This window comes from Clavispora lusitaniae (genome assembly GCF_014636115.1).
Source record: "Clavispora lusitaniae strain FDAARGOS_655 chromosome Unknown tig00000003_pilon, whole genome shotgun sequence".
NCBI classification, from domain to species: domain Eukaryota; kingdom Fungi; phylum Ascomycota; class Pichiomycetes; order Serinales; family Metschnikowiaceae; genus Clavispora; species Clavispora lusitaniae.
This window is the reverse complement of record NW_027093975.1, coordinates 1,827,537-1,849,677: the sequence shown is the minus strand read 5'-3', so window position 1 is coordinate 1,849,677 and position 22,141 is coordinate 1,827,537. Positions and strand designations below refer to the sequence as shown.

Sequence of the window (22,141 nt, the reverse complement as noted above, 5' to 3'; positions counted from 1 at the left end):
TGGTGCCGTGTTTTACACGCGGCGTGTGTGTCGAATTATAGTACAAATGCATAATGTTAGTTAATCGGTGCTTGATGTCAGCGCTGATCTGGATCTTTTTCGGGTCGAACCTGCTCCCAGTACGAGCGGATTCCGCCGTTCTGGCGAGCACGAATCAAAAACTGCTTTGTTCCACTTTCTGTTCAACTCATAAATAAGTTTATTCTGACTCCTGACCGAATGGTCGGAGACTGCGACGTGCGGAGGAGAAGAAACCAACTCTGGAGTTTCTTCAACGTTTGGAGAAGTAGACATAGATGCAACAGTAGACGAGGTTGTAGTATTACCATGAGCAGGATTGTGTAAATGAGCATTGGAGCCAGATCCTGTGGGGAAGCGAGTATCCGAATTTAAAGATGTTGGAGAGACCATTGGTGAGCCGTGATTTGCAATGAGCTCAAGTTGAATATCTTTCGAGAGTAAAAGCCGGCGTTTCAAGAAAATGGACTGGGAAATGGAAGATGTACGCACCTTCTTCCCTTGGGTGAGGGGAGGAATATCAGCCTCAATTTCTGTCAGAAGAGAGTGCGAGGCAGTCAAGGGAGATGATGAGGGCTGAGGGAAAGCAGTAGACGGAATATTCGGCGCTGACAGAGACACATGAAGAGTATGAGGTGATGAAGAAGAATTATGAATGTTTGTCGAAGGTAGATGCATTGAAAGTTGAGGCAGCGGGAGGTCTGAATTTAGTGATAACGGAGATGGAGCTGGGTCGTCCAAGAGCTTTGGAGAAGGTTTTGGGGGTTCTGATACTCTATCGTACTTGAACTTGAAGTCACGTTTGAGGTTGGAAAGGAAATTCGGAGGGTTCTTTTCGCTCGAGCGGCGGCGCCATCGAAAGCGGGAGATGAAGATTTCTGACTCCGAATCCTCATCAGAAAGTACAGCGCTGGAAGTTTTCGCCCGCGACTTGCCTACTCTGGTGGGAAGAGTGAAGTTATCCTTCACAGGGTCATTAGGCGATGTCACAGGGGCTAGTGAAGAAAGACTGGCTGTGCTATTGTTTCGCGTGGGCCGAAGCAGGCTATCATCGACAGATATGATGGAATTTCGTCTCAGCTCCAAGCTGATGATGGACATGCTTCGCTGGTTGGAAGAAAAATTGGACCCTACCGAGTTCATCGATGACGAACGTTGTCTGCGAGCAGCAAGCGCTTGCTTAGGGAGACACGGGCTTGTTGAGCCGCTTAAAACGTCGGAAGGGCTTGCTGGGTTGTTTCTGTTGGAAGATGCGCTCATGGCTCCAAAGAACGAGACACAGTCGAAACAAAACCTGGGGAGCACAAGAATACGCGGCACTGTGGTTGTCTGGATGATCAAAAGACAGGGATAAATTGGCGCAAGCTGGAGACGGAAAGGATATGTCCAAGGTAGTTGGCAGATGGGCAAAAACGATTGCGGAAAGTGAGACAACTAACAAAAAGGGAAACTACAGAGGACAAAAGAAGGCTTTTTCACGCGAGATAACTACGCAATCACCTGCATACGCCATGATGAGATGGGGAGGATGCAGAAGTTAGAGTTTGGACCCACTTGGCATTCAGCACACCTGGACAAATGAAAAAGGCCAAAAAGTGGAAGGCATATGTATGGGATAATGGGCTAGGATATCGGAGGGACAATGTTTTGGGGTGACCTCCAGAAACTGCCATACTGACAGCTTGTTCTAGATATGAGCATGTCCTGCAGGACTGACATTTTAAGATCGTATGTCCGATATTTGGTCCTGCGCTTAGTTCTCGACTAGAGATGCAGCGGGGCAAAAATTTGGGGCTAAAGTTGCATACTGAAGCCAATGATTATTCATACAGAGAATCTCAAGAGTCCCTCACATAACATGTCCAATAAGATTCTTGCAAACTTGGCCACCGTTCGAGGTGTTTGGCATGGCAAATTTACCTTTATCATCGGCTAAACAAGCGCGCCCATTTAGCCTCTCCTCTGGAGATGCAGTCTTGACAGGAAAGCTCAACGAGCGTTTATTATATAATAGTACAGGATTAGCCAAACCCGCGAGAGGTGGAACGCCGCGGGTTTTCGCCAGGTATCTAAAGTGGTCTAAAAGTCTAAATGAAGAAAAGAGCGGCAAGAGCTCCGGTAACCATGGACAAGGCACCTCTTCTCAAGGCACTGGCACCGGAGTCAATAGGAGAAATTGTAGAAGGAACGGCGCTTCCGGAGGAAGTGGAGGAAGAAACAAATCCCGACACTGGGATGGAGCTGGAAGGAGCGGGGGCGCTGGAAACAGCAGGGCCGACTGGAACGCCAGAAGAAACAACGTCAACCGGAACAGATGGAGTGCCGTACACCGAGGAAACGGTAGTGTAAGTGGAGATGTACTCAGAAACTTCGCTTGACGAGGCTCCGGAAGTGACACTGCCAGACTCGGTGGAGCATGGGACAGTCACCACAACCTCGGTGATCTCAGTAGTGGTGTACGTGCTTTCAGAACCTATGTCGGTGCAAGAAGTGGTGATGACAATCTCGGTGGTGTAGGTGGTGTAGCTAATAGATGGAGACTCCGAGGTGGTGGACTCTTCCTCACAAGAGCAGGTGGCGTAGTACGAAACCAAAGAGTCAGTCACAGTAATAACGTTACCAGATGCGTCAGTGGTAACAACAGCACTAGCAGAGGCACCAACAGCAGAAGAAGCACCAGAAGAAACACCTGCGGCAGAAGAAGCACCAGAAGAAACAGATGATGAAGAAGCAGACGATGCATAGCCAGAAGCAGAAGCACCAGATGGCTCTGCAGTCACAGTGGCAGCAACAGAGCCAGAAGATGGAGAAGCGGAAATGGCATCAGAAGGTCCATACGACAGAGGCTCAGCTGTGCCACTGACATCAACAGGTCCAGTAAGTGTGGCGTAAGCAGTGCCGCCCAAGTTAATCGATGGGCGAGGACCGGTGTTGAAAGAGAAGGTAGGTTCAGCAACATGACGAGTGGTGAGAGTGGCGTTTCCGTCAACACGAGTGTAGACAATTTCCAACGAGGTGTAGTCGTAGAATGGAGCTTTCACGGCCAGGGGAATAGCAGTGACAATGTCCTCGATGGTTTCAGCTCTAGGCTCCACTGCGGCCTGCGCAAGAGCGATTTCCAAGTTGTCAAAGTCGTAGACAACGTAAGCACTCTTCAAGAAAGTGTCACCCAAGATGGTGGTTCCATCGCCAGAGTCAATCATTCCCAAGTAACATTGGTCGTATTGGTAGAGCAAGTCTCTGATAGGAACGACAATCTCAACTCCGCTGAAGTAGTACGAGATCGAGTCTGTCAGTTGCAAGAGCAGACATGGAACCACGTACATACCTTGGTCATCATCAAAAGTGGTGGCTTCGAGATAGGATGCAACCGCATCAACGTACTTGCCAGGCAAGTACTGCAAACTGGTACCGGAATCAAGCAAAGCTGGAGTTTGTTGGACGGCTTCGAAACCGTAACCAGAAATTCCGTCCAAAATCACATTGGAGTAGATGGGACCATCGCCAAGAAGGGCAAATTCATTGGCAATGTGCATTCTGTAAAGTTTTCCGTCGTACTTACCGTGGTCAACACCACCGAAAAGGATCAGACCTTCAGAAACGTTGTTTGTTCCCAAGTATAACGAGTAAGAGTTACTCTTGATGAGACCCTCATCTTTCAAAGCCGCAGGGAAGTTCTTGTACTCAAACGAGTCGGCAAGAGAGCTGTTCGACGACTCAAGATCCATCATTCCGATACCCAAGACACCAATGTCAGAGGTTACATTGTCAGCCACACCGAAGGTCAAGCTCAGGAGAGCCAGGGGACCGAAAGACACCAGGTCTTGGGCCCAGTAGCCCAAAGCATAAGACTCATCAGCATACTGAATGCTGAAAGGCACATCATCGTACACACGCTTGAACGTGCTCAGAGAGGATGGACTGTAGGAGCCGTAACCTTCGCATTGTTGGGAGTTAGCTGCAGCCTCTGCTGGACTTGCATTCTGAACCCACTCAACACTTTCTCCGTAAACACATCCTGTTTGAGGAACCCACAAATCCGAAGAGCCTGTGTCCAAGAGAACGCCAACCTTCTGGTTGTCAGAACCCATTTCAATGTTGGCCAAGTAGAACAAAGCTTCGTTCTCAATAATGCTGTTAGTCAGCGCTCTCTTTTGGAAGTGTTTGAACTCATGGCCCTTCATGACCTTGAAGTCCAATTGCATGTAAGCAGATGCAGCAGCAACGAGAAAGAGAATTCCCGCACGCATGGTTTTTAGTCTTGATTAGCAGTAAACTGGGCTGAACATGCCCTTTTATGTGGTGTCTAATGTAAAGAGATTGGTCTATTGGGGCCGTATCAATTATGTGCGGCGGCTAAACACCACAGCTGTTGACGTGCTTCGTAAAAAAATGCATCGGCGCATATACACAATACCATTGTTCTCCCCGATAACGTAACACGCCGGATCATTGTGATTATGGAGGCGTTTATCTCGGCTCCATGTTACTGTAATTTCTTTCGCCTACCTCATGTTCACGTTTTCTTTTCTAAATCTTTGGTCCACAAGAAATGTCAAATGCGCGCAGACGCCAAAATGCGTCGTCGAAAAATTGACACTACGATAATGCGTATAAAAGGTACACAACAACACAAAAGTCCGCACACAGGTGCGGCTCCAATGCTTCAAACTTTACGTTTCCCGACATTATTATTCACTTGTCAATCACGTGGTGTTGAGTCACCGTGAATAAGTGTTTGGTTTTTTTTTATATCCCGTTTTGTTCTGTGTTCATCATCTATCTTCTTACAGATTCTTGAAAATCAATTGCATGCCATTGTGTAGCTAGCTATGTTGGACCCATTGTGGCGGCCCCAGTGTAATCGTTTTAATGTTTTGATTTTCCATGTGCACGCGACCATACATGTTGGTGCAGAATCCGTGTATCTCGATATGCGCTCGTCGCCAGATAAGGCAGTTCTCAGTGCCGTGCGCCTATCGGAATGTTTTTCTTTGGTCATAAACCTCCACTTTTCGGGATATAGGGGCCGTGCCGATTAGGCATCTGAGAGCCACTCCATAATGTCATCAATCTACAATCCACAGTTCTTGCATATGTCAAGTCCGATATCTAACTCACATAACCGTGGAAATGAAAAGCCGATGGCCAATAGATGACTGTATTATAATCAAAACGGAGAAGTAACGGTATGTTTAAATTCAACTACGCCATAATAGAAAAATTAGAATCCAAGGTTAGTTTTCAACTTACCAATTTCATTTTTCTATCCGTCACAACTTAGAGAATTATGGCCATATGAAAAGAGACTGAGAGCCATAAAAAGCAGTACCTCCACATCTGTTCCTCTCGTCATATTTACTCAGAAAATATAACGTTCGAAGATGGTTGTATAGTGTAGTGGTTATCACTTTCGGTTTTGATCCGAACAACCCCGGTTCGAATCCGGGTACGACCTCTTTTTTTCGTCTTTTTTTTTTGTTCGCGCACCAATCTCTTTTGCACACAGGCCGATGAGCATCTACTAAATCCTTCTTCAATCACTTTCTTCGCCATGATCAGAACAATGTATGTACTAGTTGTTTCATTTTTTAACATCAAAGTTTTAATGTACTAACTTTTGCTCAGCAAGCCAAAGAATGCCCGCTCCAAAAGAGCCTTGGCTAAAAAAGAGGCCAAGTTGGTTGAAAATACAAAGACTGCCTTATTCGTCCCAGGTGCGACAGGAAACAAGTTTTTGCATGATGCTATGGTCGACTTGATGGCTTTGAAAAAGCCAGACGCAAAAAAGTTTTCGAAAAAGAACGCTATCAGACCATTCGAAGATGCCAGCGGGTTGGAGTTCTTTTCTGAGAAAAACGATACATCGCTTATGGTGTTCTCGTCTCACAACAAGAAAAGACCTAATACCTTGACTTTTGCTCGTTTCTTCAACCACAAAGTTTACGACATGATCGAGTTGACCATCCAAGAGAACCCTAAGTTGTTTAGTGATTTTAAGAAGTTGACCTTTCCTGTGGGCTTGAAGCCTATGTTCACATTCAACGGCCCAGCGTTCGACAGTCATCCTGTTTTCCAGCAAATCAAGTCTTTATTCATGGATTTCTACCGTGGAGACGAGACAGACTTGCAAGATGTTGCAGGTTTGCAATACATCATTTCCTTATCTGTGGGCGAAATTGAGGACCCTAACTCCTCGGTATTGCCTCTTTTGCATTTTAGAGTGTACAAGTTAAAATCGTACAAGAGTGGCCAAAAGATCCCTAGAGTCGAAGTGGACGAGATCGGTCCACGTTTTGACTTCAAGATTGGCAGAAGAGTGACTCCTGCTCCAGAAGTGGAGAAGGATGCATTGTCTAAACCTAAGCAATTACAAGCTAAGGTCAAGAAGAATGTCACTACTGATTTCATGGGTGACAAGGTTGCTAAGATTCATATGGGCACCCAAGACTTGAGTAAGATGCAAACGAGGAAGATGAAGGGTTTGAAAGCAAAGTATGACCAAGTTGACGACGCAGAGTTTGATGAAGAAGACTATGTTGCTGATGATGAGCCAGCAGCCAAGAAGCAAAAAGTTTAGCACGAGACTACCCCTCTACATTAATGAACATATTGACTGATTTACGTAGGGACGTCATACGGTTGGCGTTACTTCACGTACTATCTCCAACTGGCCGTGAGGTGATTAAAGTTTTGATAGTGGTATCGTTCGGACACTGTTTTTTCAGGCTCCCAACTCACGTCTGGTCTTCGTAATATAGCGTAACTGTCAGTACATACATATTTTCGTCTTACCACTTGGAACTCTGTACACCTCAATCTCGTAGTTTGTTTTTCTTAATACTTTCTCTAATTTATTGTATTGTTTGCTCTTCTATTCAAGTGTATCGGAATTCTTCAAAGTTGTGTGGGATGTGCGCACGACTTTCGATATTGTCTTTTTCGTACCAGACAAAACATTAGACATCATCGCCATGTCGGATCAAAAGATGCTCTTCAAACCCCGCAAGTTCGGCAATGCCGACTCGGCGGTTTTTACTAGAAAATCTTTCTTGGCCGACTCGACCACTGAAGCTCCATCCTTTTCTGGTCTCACAAACATTGGTGTTTATTCTGGAGTTGAACTAACAAAGAATGACAAGTATTGTGTCTCTAAACTTCCCGCATGCCCCCCAATATTGAGCAGCAACAACATGGATGAGTCCAACGAGCTCTTGAATGGCTACGCGGATAATACCTCCAAGTGTGCTTTGGTTATTGGCGATAGAGCCATCAATGTTTGGCCCTACAAATCCACAGATAATGTTCCCCTTACCTTTGAATTCCCGTTGCAGGACGAAAACCAGGGCTTACAGTTGGCGATTTTGACTCTGCCGACACCTGGATCTACCATAGACCCAGGTTTAGTTATTATCAATTCCATCTCAGGTTATGTTCGTTTTTACGAAAGTCTTCAACATGCACCAGCTTTGGGACTCATAAACAGCAAGCTAATAGAGACGACAGTACCTATTCTGCTGGCTCAAGGTGAATGTATCACTGTGGCTGAAAATGTCGAACCTGCTGGAGTGGTGGTTGCTACATCTTGGAAACGGGTGGTTCTCATTTTGTTGCGGGACTTCAAAGGCGCTCCAAAGTTGTCTTTGGTGGAACTCTCGGCGCCATCAAAGTCATTCAGGTTACTTTCTGGCTGGTTCAAACGTGGTGATGGCGACCACCTTTCAGACGAGATCGTGTCAATCAAAACAGGAAGAATCACAGGCAATGGACTGGCTCAGGAGATTATCATCCAAGATGCTGCAGGTGCCTTCAAAAAGGTTTTCTTCCAATTCTCAGCTACTGGCTCTCCTCACATTAACCATAGAAGAACCTTGAACTTTAACTTACCTTCATACTTGGAGAATAACATCGATGGTTTCATTCCCGGTGCAGTTATCGATGTGAAATATCTTGACCTATGGCCGTTGCGCCCACAAGTCGATCTGGATTCGGACTCACAGCTCTTTGATGACTTGTATACTGCATTGATTTGCGTACAGAGCTCCATACATGGTACAGACGAAAAACGGCTTTTGTTGGTCACCATGAAAATTAATGATAGTGGCGTTTTAGTGTATGGCTCTCACCAACTTCCTCAAGTCGACACAAGCTTGTCAGATTCTCTGGTTGTTAAACCACGTCTTTTCATTCCAAGCCCCGGTGCGACTGCTTTTGTTGTCGTTGGGAATTCCATTATCTTGACCGACATGAACACCAAGTTCTTGACTAAAGCATCCACTGCTACATTCCTGTACTTCAAACCAAAATGGGAAGACACAGTTAATCTTAAATCTTCGGTCGAAGTCATTGGGTTAGGTTACGAGGATAAAGCAACAGAGTCCAATCCGTCCTTAGTTTTAATTACTCGAGATTATGGTGTTTTGCGGGTTGAGCGCTTTACTGATAGTACTGATGATGTCAAAGAGAACATTGAAGATACATCTATTGATCCAACAGATCCTGTCTACTTACTCAAATCTCGCATACAACAAGCTATTTACTATCATGACTCTTCTGTCGTTGACTTCAATGTTTCTGAAGGTTACGCAGATGAAGTTATCAGCACTGCAACCAAGTTCGTTATCTCTGAGATTCTAGACAGTTCTTCGCCTTATCTTCCATCTATATTCGCAAGCACAAGAGAATCTTTCATTGTGCGCATTAATCTCATGCATCAGCTCATTGCATTTGCTCAGGAGAATTTTGACAATGCATGGTTTATTGTACCAGAGATTGTCTACGCGTTGGAAAAATTGGCAGTTTCTGAAGGTCTTTGGAATTTGGTGGATGTGGAAACCCCTGAAGCATCGCTTTTAAAAGAGAAATTAGTTTATTTCATGCAAAGCAAGAGCTTTGTTAACACATCAAATAATCAAGACACTCTCAGAACATTTTTCGCGAAAAATGTCGATAACATTCTTGACGTTTTGACTGGTTTCATTGAGTTTTTGCATCAGAATGACTTTTCAACAGCAGCGATACTCAAGATCTTGGAGACAACTTTATATGAAGCTGTTTTTGTTAACGAGGAACGGTATGTTTCTCAAACTACACAAAAAACGGCCGTCAAGAACTGGATTTTTGATTCCAAGTTGTTAATTGTTGCCGAAGATATCTACAGCATTGCTTATTGCTCCTCAAATAAGGAGTTTGAGTATCTTTCTTCGACACCAAGCCGTATGCAATTAGTACACCTAACTGAAGCTTTATACTATTTGGTCAATTCTGCGGTGAAATACATGAAAGAATCAAACGATGATCAACTTACTGAATACCAAAAATGGTATACAAACAGGAAAAGCCAGTGGGTGAATGCAATGCTCAAACATGGATTGGTTAATGATGCTTTGCGTATCACTGAAAAATACCACGATTTTTTGTCGGTTGCTGCAGTTTTAGAAAAAGAAAGAGACCAAACATCTCCAGAGTATATTGAGGAACACATTCGTCACTTCATGGAAAAATATGGATACGAATTTGCAGCAGAGTTATTTTCCTACTATTTGGAAGCTGATAAGATTCACCGTTTAATCCTCGACTGTGGTTCATTTCAAGAATATCTTGAAATGTTCTTCAAGAAAAACCACACCAAATCTGCGAAAGTTGCATGGATCCATTACTTATTGGTGAGTAAGTTTGAGGAGGCAGCTAAGGGGTTGATGACTCTCTCCAACAGCAAAGAGATGGATAACCAAGAAAACAGAGAGCTTAATCTTTCGTTGGCTAAGTTGACGGCCATTGCTGCTAAATTCAAGGATCCCGTCTCTCCAAATATCATGGCTCTCGAAGAGATTGCAATCGAATCGGAAAACAATCTTGTTGTAACCAGAATCCAAAACAATCTTTTCCACCTGGTTTCCCTGTTTCTTCAAGGACAAAAATCTCTCATTACTTTAGATTGGTTTATGAAAAATTTCGTGAATCCTGCCATCCCACTGGACGCTGTTAAGCAAGAAATACTGAGCTATTTCGAAAGATTTGTTAACGAGCATCCTTTGGAAAAAGAACAATTAGTTACCCTCCTAACAATTATCAAGCCCGTGAATCAATTCAAGCAAGTATTTGCAGATGCTTTGATGGTTGCCGCTCTGATTGGGAACGACTCAACATTTCAGCAACAAGCCAGCGAAGTGTGGCTCAAACTATTGACCACCACGGATGACTGGAAGTCTATTTGTGTTACAAGTGAGACAACAGACATGGTTAACAAGACTAGAATCCGGGACACTACGTTGTTTCACACAATCAGTCTTGTTTCGTTCAACAAAGATATCATGCAAATGTTGGACAGAGTCCTCCAATCTGTTGAAGAAGGCAATGATATTGAACGCTCGCCTTTACTACAAACACTCTACGATTTGGTCCACAACAACAATCTTGCATCCTGGGTGGATAGTATCAAAGCTGAAGTTCGCCAAAACTAGCCTATAACATCTATGATTCCCAATATTAATAACCACTTAATATACACTATAGTACAAATATGGAGCCTTATGATTCGAGCCAAGTAATTGTAGCGCTTGACTTTGTTCGTATCGATTCACCATCATCACTTATCACCTTGGGGGGACTTCGCAACTCCCAGTTCCTCTTTATCACCTTCAATATCAGGCTCGTCGTCTTTGTCAAGCTTTATCCGCACTAGACACTCTGGAAGCGGAACATTCTCTTTGAAGTCTTTTGAAGAATACTTTAGAAGCCCGAGGGACGCCAAAGATACGGAATTCATGACATTCTTCCAGTTGGAAAGAACAAGAGACACGCTTTCGGCGCCGTCTGCCATCGTAGCGAACTTCTCTTCTATTTGCTCGAGTTGTTTCACTAGTATCTCTGTAAATTTCTTCAACTCCTGGAGATTTTCAAGCTCTTCCCTTTTCTGCTCTATTTTGCTCTGTAGCGAACTCATTGAAGATAAACGTGGAGTTGTACAACGCGATTGTTGATGCAGTTTGATCATATGCTGTATGTAGGTCATATGTTTCGTGGACCCTTGATTGAAGTCAAAGATATCACTTATCTAGTGAGTTGAATATAAAATAGAATTATTGATATACCTGTGTTTTTTTGTTTATATTTTTTTTTTAGCTCTTGTATGTTGTCTGCAAAAATGAAATGCACCTGAATCAGTGTATTCGCACTGTGTATCTTTTGTTTACTAAAGATAAATTTTGATCCTTCTTTATTCAGTAATGGCTCGTCTCTCCATTGGGTCACAATATTTCCAGGCGAAAGAGCGCCGGGAAAGCATGGTATACGGACAAAATGCTTCTAAACCAGAGACTGATAAAGGAGATCCCGACTTTCCAAATCCTAGTTCCAACACCAATTCTGGTGATTTACCTTCTACTGTTGATAATTACATTGCACAAAACAAACTGCTTGCAATGAAAAATTCAGAGATGGCCCTGCGGATGTCAGAAATGGAAGCTAAGATGAACGAATTAATAAGACAAAATGCCTTACTCAAAAATGGGGCAAACGGACACAGAAACTCGGAAAAATTGGAACAGAGACTTCGCCAGATTGAAACAAGCATTTTAGAAAGACTAGGGCATGTTTTGGCAACGTTGCTGGAAATCCGTGCTGAGGAAAGCTTGCCGGAAAATCCCATGGTTTCTGTGGTCGAGGCGGCTTTGCCTGGGAGAAGTAAGCCAGTGACATCAACGCCCACCACCGACAATCTAGCGTCTTTTCTTGGTGAAAAGGCGGAGTACTGGGGCGACAATGAAGGCGAAACTACTGAGAGATCCAGAGCAAATTCTGTCCTGCCAGATGTAGATATGGCGATGATCGAGGGCCAAAGCAGAGAAGAAGCAACTGAATTGCAAAACGAAAGAAACATCTTGCCTGAGTCGTCCCAAGGATTTTCAGTTCACATGGACACTCTGGAGCACAATAACCTCCCAAATGTGGAAGAGCTTGTGCTGAGTCCGGAAAAAGGCCAGACTAAGAGGATCAAGTTGCAGCCCGAAACTGAGAAACAACTGCTAGATCGCTCCAGTCGCCGAAAACCTGTAAACTACAGGTTTTCTCAAACCAAAAATGACGATTTCAAGGACGACACTGAATCTGAGAATAATAAGACCTCAAGACACACTATAAACAAATCCAAGGCAACAAGAAAACCTTTATCCAACGTTACGAATAGGCGGCGAGCAGCGCTTCGGAGAAAAGCGAAAGATATTGTAACGAGGGAGGAAGAGGTGCCAGATAAGGAGATTTTCGAGTTTGTTGAACCCGAAGAGTTGGAAACTCAGACAAGACTGGCCTTACTGAGAACAAAACACCGGGGAGTAATTTAAAAACAAGAGGAATAAGAAAGATACTGAATTCAAATAGGCGAATGATGCTTATTTGGTTCTTTTTTTTTTTTTTTTTACGTGGCAACAGGGAATTATATTGGCAGTGAATAAACGGTACTCAAACGCTCATGTTCATTTTGATAGCTGGGAGAGGTTCGTAACCAACAATCTCAAAATCATCAAACGTAAAATCGTCTATAGAGCGTATCTCATCTTTTCTGGACTCTTTGATGAACAATTTAGGAAACTGTTTAGGGGTGCGCTCCAATTGAGTCTTTAAGGCATCAATGTGATCTAGGTAAACATGGGCATCGCCCAATGTGTGGATGAATTCGCCACAGTCCATATCAACAACATGAGCAATCATTTTGGTCAATAATGCATAAGACGCAATGTTAAAGGGAACTCCGAGGCCCATGTCGCAAGATCTCTGATATAAGAGACATGATAACTTAGGTCTCGCCTGGGACTTGGTCAGTTTGGGAGCATAAGGTTCGGGAGAAGATGGTTGAGGGAAACTCACATAGAACTGACAAAAGACATGGCATGGAGGTAAAGCCATTTTGGGGAAGTCTGGGGGATTCCAAGCAGACATAATAATTCTTCTATCGTATGGATTAGTCTTGAGTTTTTTAATCACGTCCTGGAGCTGGTCGAAGCCCTGACCAGAGTAGTCATCGTCACAAGTCTTGTATTCAGCACCAAAGTGACGCCATTGGAAGCCGTAAACAGGACCCAAGTCGCCTTCTCTGCGATCGGTTAAACCCATTTTATCCAAATATTCTCTCGAACCATTTCCCTCCCAAATCCGAACGCCTTTTGCAGACAACTTTTTAGCATCAGTACAACCTTCCACAAACCAGAGAAGCTCGTGGATTATGCCCTTTGAAAACACTCTCTTTGTGGTTAAGAGAGGAAAAGTGTCATTTGAGAGATCGAACCTTAGTTGAGGAGGAGCAAAGAGAGATCTTGTGCCTGTGCCAGTTCTATCCGGTCTGAACTCTCCTTCTTCTATAATCTTTTGGCATAAATCAAGGTATGCTTGTTCTGCTGGATTCGTGCTAGCAGTCATAGTGATTGATAACCTGAAATGATTACGCGTCGCGTTACTTATAGTGAAGACAAAGTACAGGACAAGAGGCTAATGGGCAAAGTCAAGGTTTCTTTTTGGAATTCACTAGTGAAATTGATAGTAATTCATAGGGAAAAGGTTTCAAGTTTTGTTGTTGGAGAATGGAAAGAGATTCTTAAAAATCAATTGTCTATCTGATTAATAATTTCCGGTGACGTTTCGCGTTACTGTGGAATGTGTCGCATTCACAAAAAAATACAGAAATGCATGCTCCAAGAGAAAAGACACTACTACGTAAAAGGTAAAAGTTATTGTTTGTTTGAATGTTACCTATAGTCATAAAACTTTAGGAATGCAGCGGTTCCAACATACATCTTTGTTCACGGTGCCTTCTTAACGCACCTATTTAACCGAATCTACAATGCGAGTATGAATAGTAAGAATAATATATTTTAGCTATAAACTGACATCAATTCAGCGGCTAACTTACTTCTTTTCACCAAAGACAGCGTCAGAAGCTTGTTGGAGGAAAGACTTGTCACCAGATCTGGTGTTGTCGCCAACAGCATTGTCAACAGTGTCAGTCACCTTGTCCTTGACAAGCTCTGGGGTAGTTTTTTGGCTGTCTGGCTTGACAGAGGAGGAGATTTTGTCAGAAATGTCTTTGCGGCCGAGATCACTCATTGTTAATTGTAGTCTTGTTGATTAGAATGAGAAATTAAATTGTAGACGCCATCCGAGCCTCTATTTATACTTGTTCTTGCCAGCAATTAAGCAACCCCATATTCAAGCAGAGTGATGCTAACTTGCCCCATGCAGGCCCATGATGATTGCTGTGGCGAGTAGCAATATTCTTTTTTAGGCAAAAAGCATACGCGACCAGTTGCTTGCAGGACAAGGCGCTGCTAAGCGAGCGTAAAAGAAGCACCTAACGGAATTCCAATGCTTCTTCACATGCATTTCGGAATGTCTATACCACCATAACCATTACTAGACCGGGCCATATCAAAGTAGTCATTGCACATCTCTTGCCACCACAGTTGGAAAGCAGCCATTGCAGCAACCAGCCTGGTGGCGCATTGTCATTTCAACCTATTCTGCATTCTCGCGATTTTCACATCCAGAACCATACAAGCGCCATCATTGGCATTCACGCTTTGCGTTGTGTATGGGCGCTAATTGCGTCAGACTAAGATTGTGGTAAGTTTACCCCCACCCACAGTAATGGGCGCCACCTCGTCATTACATCATTCTAGATGGCATTTTCACATCGAAAGTCACAATTAGAACCGCTATAATCCAATTTGAAACCACCGGAAGTACTTGAACCATTTCGGTTCCACCAAAACGCACCGAGCCGAAGCAATTTCAAATGGCGTACTTCCGTCAAGTGGGAACGTCGATAGAGTTCCTTCGATCACGACTTTGCGACCCTTGGCTTCGACAACATGCGCCTTTAGCACTACAGTGGAATTTGGCGGGGCTTGGTTTTTGAAATCAATGCTGAGGTTCGCAGTCACACCTTTCTTCGAAGGGAGCTTGGCGAACCCGCAGGTGCACAACCCTTCGTCCAAAATAGTGGCCGAAACACCATTGTGGATCTGTCCATCTTGGCTGATCAACCTTCCACCCAAATGATAGAAGGCGGTTAGTTCACCTTTTCCTTGGTTAAGGAACAAGACTGGGTCCACCTCAAACAAGTCGGGGCCAAACAAAAGTCCCGACCCCACATGGTTTTTACGGTGCTGTGAAGGGAACGCTTCGCTTGAGTAGTACTTTTCAATGTCGGGATCGTTGTTTAATTGCTTGAATAACTCTTTCTTCTCTAATTCATGCATTACATCCGTGTTGAAGTGGGTCAACTTTTCGGGCGCCCAGCGTCCTCTTCGCCAATCAGCAGGAAACAAAGCGAAACCCAATCCAAAGGCCAAGATTGGCGAAGTGACTCTGGTGAAGGTTCTTAGAATAGACATGATAGGTTATTGGGGCATTGAAATGCTTAAGGACTTCCGCACTCTTGTAAAACGGTGCACGTGACTTCAGTTCCGAGGTCACTTGAAATCAAGCTGAAGACAAACTCTGCAATCTATTTCATCAAGGATTTGGCTTAGACCACCCTCACCAACATAGTCACCTCTTGTAAGAACAGTCTCTCTAGTTTTTGTTCCTTTGCTTGAAAATTTTATTCATCTGATATTGATCTTCGCTAACTAGATGGACAAACTAGCAAAAGTAATGAGGAACAAAAACAGAAAGGCATCCCTTTCTCTAGCCACTATATATTTTAAACAACAATCTCTTCATTAACTTGATAGACTTTTACACAGCATCTTAAGTCACCTTCAGATCAACTGTGACGAAGTATGCAGTACAACATCGTTAGCATTTGTAGGAACATAGGTTGAGAAGCTGGCTTCTTGTGGACATAGAAAGCGGCCGAGCTAATTGGCCAAACATTACGCTTGCTATATTTTGCAGCGTTTGAAGATCATACACATACCATAAGAACAAAGATTTTCGCCCAAGATTTCCCTTAATTTGTCATCTTCGCAATGTCCTTACGGAAAGACTTCTCCTCTCTCCGGAAGCAGCGATATAGTGGGACCCTGCCCAGAAACCTGTTGATTGGGCCCGTGCATAAGATTGTCATACCTACAGACGATGTAAACGCTGGGGCGCTTTATGTCATGAACCCTTCTAATCCGTCAGAGATGGTGCGGTCTCAGGATGTTAGAACATGCTTTTTCCTTCCCATAGCCATTCTAGATAGCGGGCTAGGCGAAGTTTCGAAAATATCCTTGGGTGTTTCCAAAGTCGACTACAACCTCAACCTCATCGAGGCCTCGACTGAGGGGAAAATTCGTCTACGAGTCTCTACTACTGAAGAATACATCTATTTTGTCAAGGGGAAAGCATTCTTAGACAAGATGGCCATTCCTAAAGATGCGATTCGAAAAATTGCATGCAACGAAGACTGCCTGAAGCTTTTGATCGTGCTTGAAAAACGATTCGGGTTTTTCTTTGTGGAATTCACCAAGCCTTATGCGAAATTCATTGAGTTTTTGGCTTCATGGCTCGATAATAAGCTTAAAGTTCTTCCAGAAGAAGACGTAATGAGCCTTCATGATTTGTGCATCAAGCGACGCCAAGATCTTCAGAAGGATCCACAACTATATGAGGTTGTAACAAGTGACCCTACTAGCGAAAACCTTAAGGACGATTCAGACAATATCCTCCGAAACGGGCTACCAACAGAGCTAAGTGACCCTAATATTGCTACGCAGAAGGTCTATATGGGACGAAAGACGAGGGCAGTGACAAAATTGCTCCAAGAGGACCCCGAGATGCTGTTTCAAGCAGATAATACTGGTGAATTCGATGAAGATGACAATCTGGCAGACGAGGATGAGCCAGTAATTCAAGAAACTCCAGCCCCTTTTGACCCCCCGTTAAAGCATACATTGACCAATGGCAAAAAATTTATAGTTGCATTTAATGACTTCAAAACGTTATATAATAACGATTGGATCAATGACACACTCATCGATTTCTTTATTGCATATGAGATCGACAAAGCGGTTAATGAGTTCAAACTGGTTGATGAATCTAATGTCTATGCATTCAATTCCTTTTTCTTCACCAAACTAATGTCGAAAGCGGAAGACCAAGAGGTACCTGACTATTACGAGAACATAAAAAGATGGCTCAGTAAGGTTGATCTTATGAGCTATGAAGCGATAATCATGCCTATTAACGAGCATTTGCATTGGTATTGTTGTATCATAAAAAATCTACCGAAGTTACTACGTTATGCAAAACGGGCACAGAAACGGAAAGCAAGAGGCTTGGAAAATGAGAAGGACTCACCTCATAACCTGGAAATTGTGGCAGAAATATTTGTGTTTGATTCTTTGCGCCAAACTCACCCGAATATTGTCTCACCCTTGAAGACGCTAATTGCTGAGTATTGCAGGGATAAACACGGTGTGGAGATTGATACTGACTCCATTCGCATGGTTACTGCGAGAGTGCCAAGACAGAGGAATTTCAATGACTGTGGTATTCATGTGATCTATAATGTCAGGAAGTGGTTGAGGGAACCATCTGTATGTGAAAGGATGTGGAAGAAGTTTGCAAAGAACCAGAAGAACTACTTCAGTGGATCGGAGAGGAGTGGATTACGCAAGACATTCATTGATATACTTCTTGATCTCCACCTGAAACAACCATCTCTGAGTGAAGATGCTTCTGCCGCTCTGCCAGATGAACACGAATCGGACGATGAAATTGAATTGATATCGTATCATTCATCGAAACCGGAAGAAGCACCACCTAAAGATGCCAATGAAACCATATCTCAGGAGGCAGAAAGTAACGACAAACCCCAAGACTCTTCTACCCCAAATGGAGCTAATAAAGAAACCTTAATGAGGAAGTCAAGTTCCGAACAACTTGGCATAGAGTCGTCGGCGAAGAAAAAAGTTAAATGTATAGAGGCGGTGGAGAAATCACCAGTGGCTAACACCATTCGAACTTTAGATCCTCGAGTGGTTGGTACTGAGATTCCACAAACTGATTCGTTCGAAAGTAATGAAGGTGGAATAGTTTATCAAATTGAACATCCTCAAATCCGCAGGCTTTGCATGAAAATGCGTCTCAAGCCACACACAATCAAGTTTCTCAATGAGTTCTTTGAAGATCATTCTAAAGCATACAACGAGGACAAGCAGAAGACTATACTGGAATTTGTTTCCAACTATAATTACTTCAATCCCCAAATTGAAGTAAAACAATGCGAGCTTCTTATTAAGAGATTCAAAGAGACACTACAAGGGCCAATGGCACCTGTTGATGAACCATTTGTCATTGAAGAAGTAGAAGAGAGTGGCGAAGAGCTCAATCGGAGCGTGAGTGATCTTAGAATCTCCAGTGATGAACCGAAGCGGCGGAAAGGAAACACAGAGAGAAGTACTCCAGAAGCCACCAAGAGGTTTATGCGAGAAACTGATGTCAAACAATGCTCCCCACGTTTGAAAGAAAGAAGTCCCAAAACTGATGCTAGCCCAAGTTTGTCTGATACAGCGGTTGATATTTTGGAAGACGAAGTACAAATCGTGCTGGAGAAAGCATATACTTCTCCAGGAAGACAAATGCGGCTGCGTCTTTCTCGGAGGCCCAAAAATTTAATTCAACTGAATTTGGAAAAACTACAGGGCAAACTGCAAACATTTATGAGCATCAAAGGGACAGCTAGTCCACCCAGGACGAAAAACACAGTTGTGACTGTCCCGGATGATGAAAGCCTACACGATAAAGATGGGAATGGGAGAACAAATTCAACAAGGGACAAGGTCAATACGCGGTCCGAATTGCTAGGGCCGAAAAGGAGACGGGTTCAGTCATCAAACGAGCCTTTGTAAGGTTTTCTGAACGACGTTTTCGCACTTACCATGGAAAGATCCATAATAGGCCGTTGATGAGCCCCTACTGCATCTAGTACTAGACTATGTGGATGATACAAATAGACCACTTTCTCAGGCGTAACATCACTGTAATCCGTGCCGTTTCAGCGTCATTTCTTCTCTTCATTCCAAATCTCACTTGAATGACAGAAAACCCAACCACCCCAATGGAATTGGGCTCTCCTGGCGTCGACAGTGTCACGCCTCTGCCCATTTCTCCCAATTCTGACAAAGCTCCGCTCGCTCCGCCAAACGTTCCGCCTAAACTCCCTCCGAGAAGTAACCTGGCCAGTACAAAAGACAGCGGAGATTCGGTAGGGAAAAAGCTAGCATTGAGGCAAAATGAACTTTATGCTTGGAATAGCATGAACATGCACGCGGATATACTAGCCAACACGCCGATCCAGTTGAAGGAGCGTATTGAAAAACTCAGCTCTTCCGAAGAGTTTTGGGCCCGGCTACTCGAAAACTATGGTCCCCAGTACATCACAGATAAAATTGTGGAAGAAATCGAACAAGCGGTCATCTCCGGCGTCCCATCCGAAGTGAGACCCCTTCTTTATCTCAAGATCATGCAAATAAGAGCTCATATGGACTCCACCATGTACAATGGAATATTCAAGAAGGCAAAATTGGCACAATGGGAAACGACTCAACCAGACACGGAAGCATATTCAGAGGGATTGAAAGAGATCATGCAAGTCTTCCAATACTGTATTCTGGAAATTGCAGTTCCGAATACACCAGACAGCAGCCACAGAGCATTAAAAATAGTGGAACGCGTGGCACACTTTTTGGTGGAGCTTCCGGAATTGAGCAATCCTGAAGTTTTGGCAATTCTTTTCAAGGTAGATGCATTATTCAACAATTTATCAAAGGAAGAGTTTTGCTACAAAGCGAGCCGCTCGCTTGAAGACAATACACCAAAGACCTTTCTTCACATAGTCAAGCAAGGAATTGACTTGTCGAGTTTGTTTAGAAATTTTCTTCTCAGTGTTATTGGACCAGACATGGATGAAGACTTCTCGATTCGTGTCTTGGACTTTGTTGTCTTCGAGGGCTTTGACTTTTTACACCGCATCCTAACGGCAGTATTTGAACAAAAAGAGAAGCAAATTTTGGACCTCAATGGAAATGAGCTATACAGCTATATCTATTCCAATGAGTTTTTAAGCGACTTGCACTTAGCTACATTGGAAGCAGCACTCAAGATTGCACCATCTTTTGTCAAATACGAGAACGAGTACCATTTGATGAGTGTCAATGCAATCAGCGGTAATGACTCTGAACTCACTAATTTGAAGGAGACAAATGAGGATTTACTGCTTCACTTAAAGGACTTGAAACTGAAGACAGAGTCTTTGAGCAAGACCGAGGCGGAAATCGTTACACAATTGACAGAGTACACAGAAAAGCTAAAAGAAGCCCAAGAAGAAAAGGAACGTCTAAGCAAGGAGGAAGAGGAATTGCGTGCCAAATATGCTCAACTCACAATGAATGAAAACTTGACGAACCTAGTCAATGCCAACAAAGATATTTCCAACGAGAATGCTGAGTTGGAGGCGCAAATTGCTGAGCTAGAGAAGCAAATCGCTACAAAAAGTGCAAAATTGAAAAAGGTGCAAAAATGATGAGTCAAACGAGACAAGGTCTGACGGTTGGAACCGTTGTTCATATGCAGGCACACATCACCTGATTTTCCTCGCTGGGGAATCCAATTATCTACTTACTTTCTTGTATAGTCATCCTTGAAAGGTATAATAAACGAAGAGAAGAAGAATTGAAAATGCTGGAACAGAAATCTGTGGGCGTTGTCGGAGCAGGTTTGGTTGGTAGTCTTGCCGCTTTAGCCTTCTCCTCCAAGGGTTACAACGTTACCCTCTTCGAGTTGAGGCCAGATCCACGAAGCGATTCTGAGAGTAGAAAAAGTTTGAGGTCAATCAATCTTGCTGTGAGCGACCGTGGTATTAGGGCCATGAAGTATGTGGACGAAGAAATGACCAGCCGTGTATTGGAGCATGTAATTCCTATGAAGGGCCGCATGATTCACGATGCAACTGGAACCAAACAAGAATCTCAAATTTATGGGCTTTTTGGAGAGAGTATCAACTCGATCGACCGACAGTTTTTGAATGTGTGCTTATTGAACGAAATTGATGCCGCAAAGGTGCAAACAAAATTTGGCCATAAATTAGTTGGCCTCGGAAGCGTTAACGAGCAGCAATCCTACTTAGAGTTTCAAACAAAAGACCTGAATATAGAGAGATTTGAATTTGATTTCATTGTTGGGGCAGATGGTGCACATTCACAGTTTCGGTATCAATTGCAGAAGACCATGAGAATGGATTTCTCTCAAAAGTACATTGACATGCAATACATGGAACTCAGCATTCCTCCTGTGAAAGGAAAGGACCCAAAAAGTGAAGAGAGATTTGCAATTGACCCTAACCACCTTCACATTTGGCCGAGAAAAGATTACATGTTGATTGCTTTGGCCAATGGAGACGGGTCTTTTACATCGACGTTTTTCAGTCCTTGGGGCATGATTGAGTCTTTTTCAAACGATACGGAGTACCTCGAGTTTTTCAAAACAAGCTTCCCTGACGCTTACAAGCTTATTGGTGAAGAAGGATTGCGCACAGCTTTTAACAGTAAAGTTCGTGGATCATTGATGCAAGTGGAGATGAGTCCATACACAAATCCAAGCCATAATGCTATTGTTATTGGAGATGCAGCGCATTCGATGGTTCCGTTCTACGGACAAGGCATGAACTGCGGTTTTGAGGATGTTCATGTGTTGATGAAGCTAATTGACAAGAATAACGGTGATGCAAAACTGGCATTTGCAGAGTACACTGGTGCTAGAAGGAAGGACATTCAGACCATTTGCAAGCTTGCAATGGACAACTACTATGAAATGTCGACCAAAGTTATTGACCCATTTTTCTTGTTCAGAAAGAAGGTTGACTACTTCTTGGGAAAGTACGCCAACGGTGTCCTTTTCCCGTGGATTCCAATGTACACCATGATCTCATTCCGTGGAGATATAAGCTACTCTAAGGCTGTGGAAATCGAAAAGAGACAGAGGCGGGTACTCAGATGCATCGAGTATGTGACAGTAGGGTCCATTGCGGCCATTGGGATTGCTAAGGTGGCTCAGTACTGGGACAGGTTCCGCCGTTAGAAACGCCAGGTAATCGCAGAGAATACCTAATGAATAAAAGTGACAAATAAAGCGCGCCAGTAGA

At 43.6% G+C, this 22,141-nt stretch overlaps 12 protein-coding genes and 1 non-coding gene across 13 annotated transcripts; 7 read left to right on the top strand and 6 right to left on the bottom strand. All coding sequences in view use genetic code 12, as the record gives it.

The window, feature by feature from the left end:
• Nucleotides 1-60: 60 nt before the first annotated feature.
• Nucleotides 61-1,278, bottom strand: FOB63_000851 (uncharacterized protein; the record flags this gene model as incomplete). Its single annotated transcript, XM_002619699.2, has 1 exon — nucleotides 61-1,278. One exon carries the CDS (start codon nucleotides 1,276-1,278, stop codon nucleotides 61-63), a length of 1,218 nt encoding a protein of 405 aa, XP_002619745.2.
• Nucleotides 1,279-2,105: 827 nt separating this feature from the next.
• On the bottom strand, nucleotides 2,106-4,268 carry FOB63_000850 (pepsin-like aspartic protease; the record flags this gene model as incomplete). The annotated part of the gene is made up of 1 exon (XM_002619698.2): nucleotides 2,106-4,268. The coding sequence occupies one exon, from the start codon at nucleotides 4,266-4,268 to the stop codon at nucleotides 2,106-2,108; it is 2,163 nt and encodes a 720-aa protein (XP_002619744.2).
• A 1,136-nt stretch (nucleotides 4,269-5,404) lies between these two features.
• On the top strand, nucleotides 5,405-5,476 carry FOB63_005508. Its single transcript has one exon. It is a non-coding gene; the product is annotated as a tRNA-Gln (tRNA).
• A 291-nt stretch (nucleotides 5,477-5,767) lies between these two features.
• RPF2 (rRNA-binding ribosome biosynthesis protein) lies at nucleotides 5,768-6,598 on the top strand (the record flags this gene model as incomplete). The annotated part of the gene is made up of 1 exon (XM_002619697.2): nucleotides 5,768-6,598. One exon carries the CDS (start codon nucleotides 5,768-5,770, stop codon nucleotides 6,596-6,598), a length of 831 nt encoding a protein of 276 aa, XP_002619743.1.
• A 394-nt stretch (nucleotides 6,599-6,992) lies between these two features.
• FOB63_000848 (uncharacterized protein) lies at nucleotides 6,993-10,481 on the top strand (the record flags this gene model as incomplete). Its single annotated transcript, XM_002619696.2, has 1 exon — nucleotides 6,993-10,481. One exon carries the CDS (start codon nucleotides 6,993-6,995, stop codon nucleotides 10,479-10,481), a length of 3,489 nt encoding a protein of 1,162 aa, XP_002619742.2.
• A 125-nt stretch (nucleotides 10,482-10,606) lies between these two features.
• Nucleotides 10,607-11,032, bottom strand: DAD2 (Dad2p; the record flags this gene model as incomplete). The annotated part of the gene is made up of 1 exon (XM_002619695.2): nucleotides 10,607-11,032. The coding sequence occupies one exon, from the start codon at nucleotides 11,030-11,032 to the stop codon at nucleotides 10,607-10,609; it is 426 nt and encodes a 141-aa protein (XP_002619741.1).
• A 214-nt stretch (nucleotides 11,033-11,246) lies between these two features.
• On the top strand, nucleotides 11,247-12,359 carry SGO1 (Sgo1p; the record flags this gene model as incomplete). Its single annotated transcript, XM_002619694.2, has 1 exon — nucleotides 11,247-12,359. The coding sequence occupies one exon, from the start codon at nucleotides 11,247-11,249 to the stop codon at nucleotides 12,357-12,359; it is 1,113 nt and encodes a 370-aa protein (XP_002619740.2).
• A 118-nt stretch (nucleotides 12,360-12,477) lies between these two features.
• Nucleotides 12,478-13,431, bottom strand: CDC21 (thymidylate synthase; the record flags this gene model as incomplete). Its single annotated transcript, XM_002619693.2, has 1 exon — nucleotides 12,478-13,431. The coding sequence occupies one exon, from the start codon at nucleotides 13,429-13,431 to the stop codon at nucleotides 12,478-12,480; it is 954 nt and encodes a 317-aa protein (XP_002619739.1).
• A 406-nt stretch (nucleotides 13,432-13,837) lies between these two features.
• On the bottom strand, nucleotides 13,838-14,115 carry WH11 (Wh11p; the record flags this gene model as incomplete). Its single annotated transcript, XM_002619692.2, has 2 exons — nucleotides 13,838-13,847; nucleotides 13,922-14,115. 2 exons carry the CDS (start codon nucleotides 14,113-14,115, stop codon nucleotides 13,838-13,840), a joined length of 204 nt encoding a protein of 67 aa, XP_002619738.2.
• A 608-nt stretch (nucleotides 14,116-14,723) lies between these two features.
• Nucleotides 14,724-15,404, bottom strand: FOB63_000843 (uncharacterized protein; the record flags this gene model as incomplete). The annotated part of the gene is made up of 1 exon (XM_002619691.2): nucleotides 14,724-15,404. One exon carries the CDS (start codon nucleotides 15,402-15,404, stop codon nucleotides 14,724-14,726), a length of 681 nt encoding a protein of 226 aa, XP_002619737.2.
• A 579-nt stretch (nucleotides 15,405-15,983) lies between these two features.
• Nucleotides 15,984-18,851, top strand: ULP3 (SUMO protease; the record flags this gene model as incomplete). The annotated part of the gene is made up of 1 exon (XM_002619690.2): nucleotides 15,984-18,851. The coding sequence occupies one exon, from the start codon at nucleotides 15,984-15,986 to the stop codon at nucleotides 18,849-18,851; it is 2,868 nt and encodes a 955-aa protein (XP_002619736.2).
• A 185-nt stretch (nucleotides 18,852-19,036) lies between these two features.
• On the top strand, nucleotides 19,037-20,524 carry FOB63_000841 (uncharacterized protein; the record flags this gene model as incomplete). The annotated part of the gene is made up of 1 exon (XM_002619689.2): nucleotides 19,037-20,524. The coding sequence occupies one exon, from the start codon at nucleotides 19,037-19,039 to the stop codon at nucleotides 20,522-20,524; it is 1,488 nt and encodes a 495-aa protein (XP_002619735.2).
• Nucleotides 20,525-20,679: 155 nt separating this feature from the next.
• On the top strand, nucleotides 20,680-22,077 carry BNA4 (kynurenine 3-monooxygenase; the record flags this gene model as incomplete). The annotated part of the gene is made up of 1 exon (XM_002619688.2): nucleotides 20,680-22,077. The coding sequence occupies one exon, from the start codon at nucleotides 20,680-20,682 to the stop codon at nucleotides 22,075-22,077; it is 1,398 nt and encodes a 465-aa protein (XP_002619734.2).
• Between the last annotated feature and the right edge of the window lie 64 nt (nucleotides 22,078-22,141).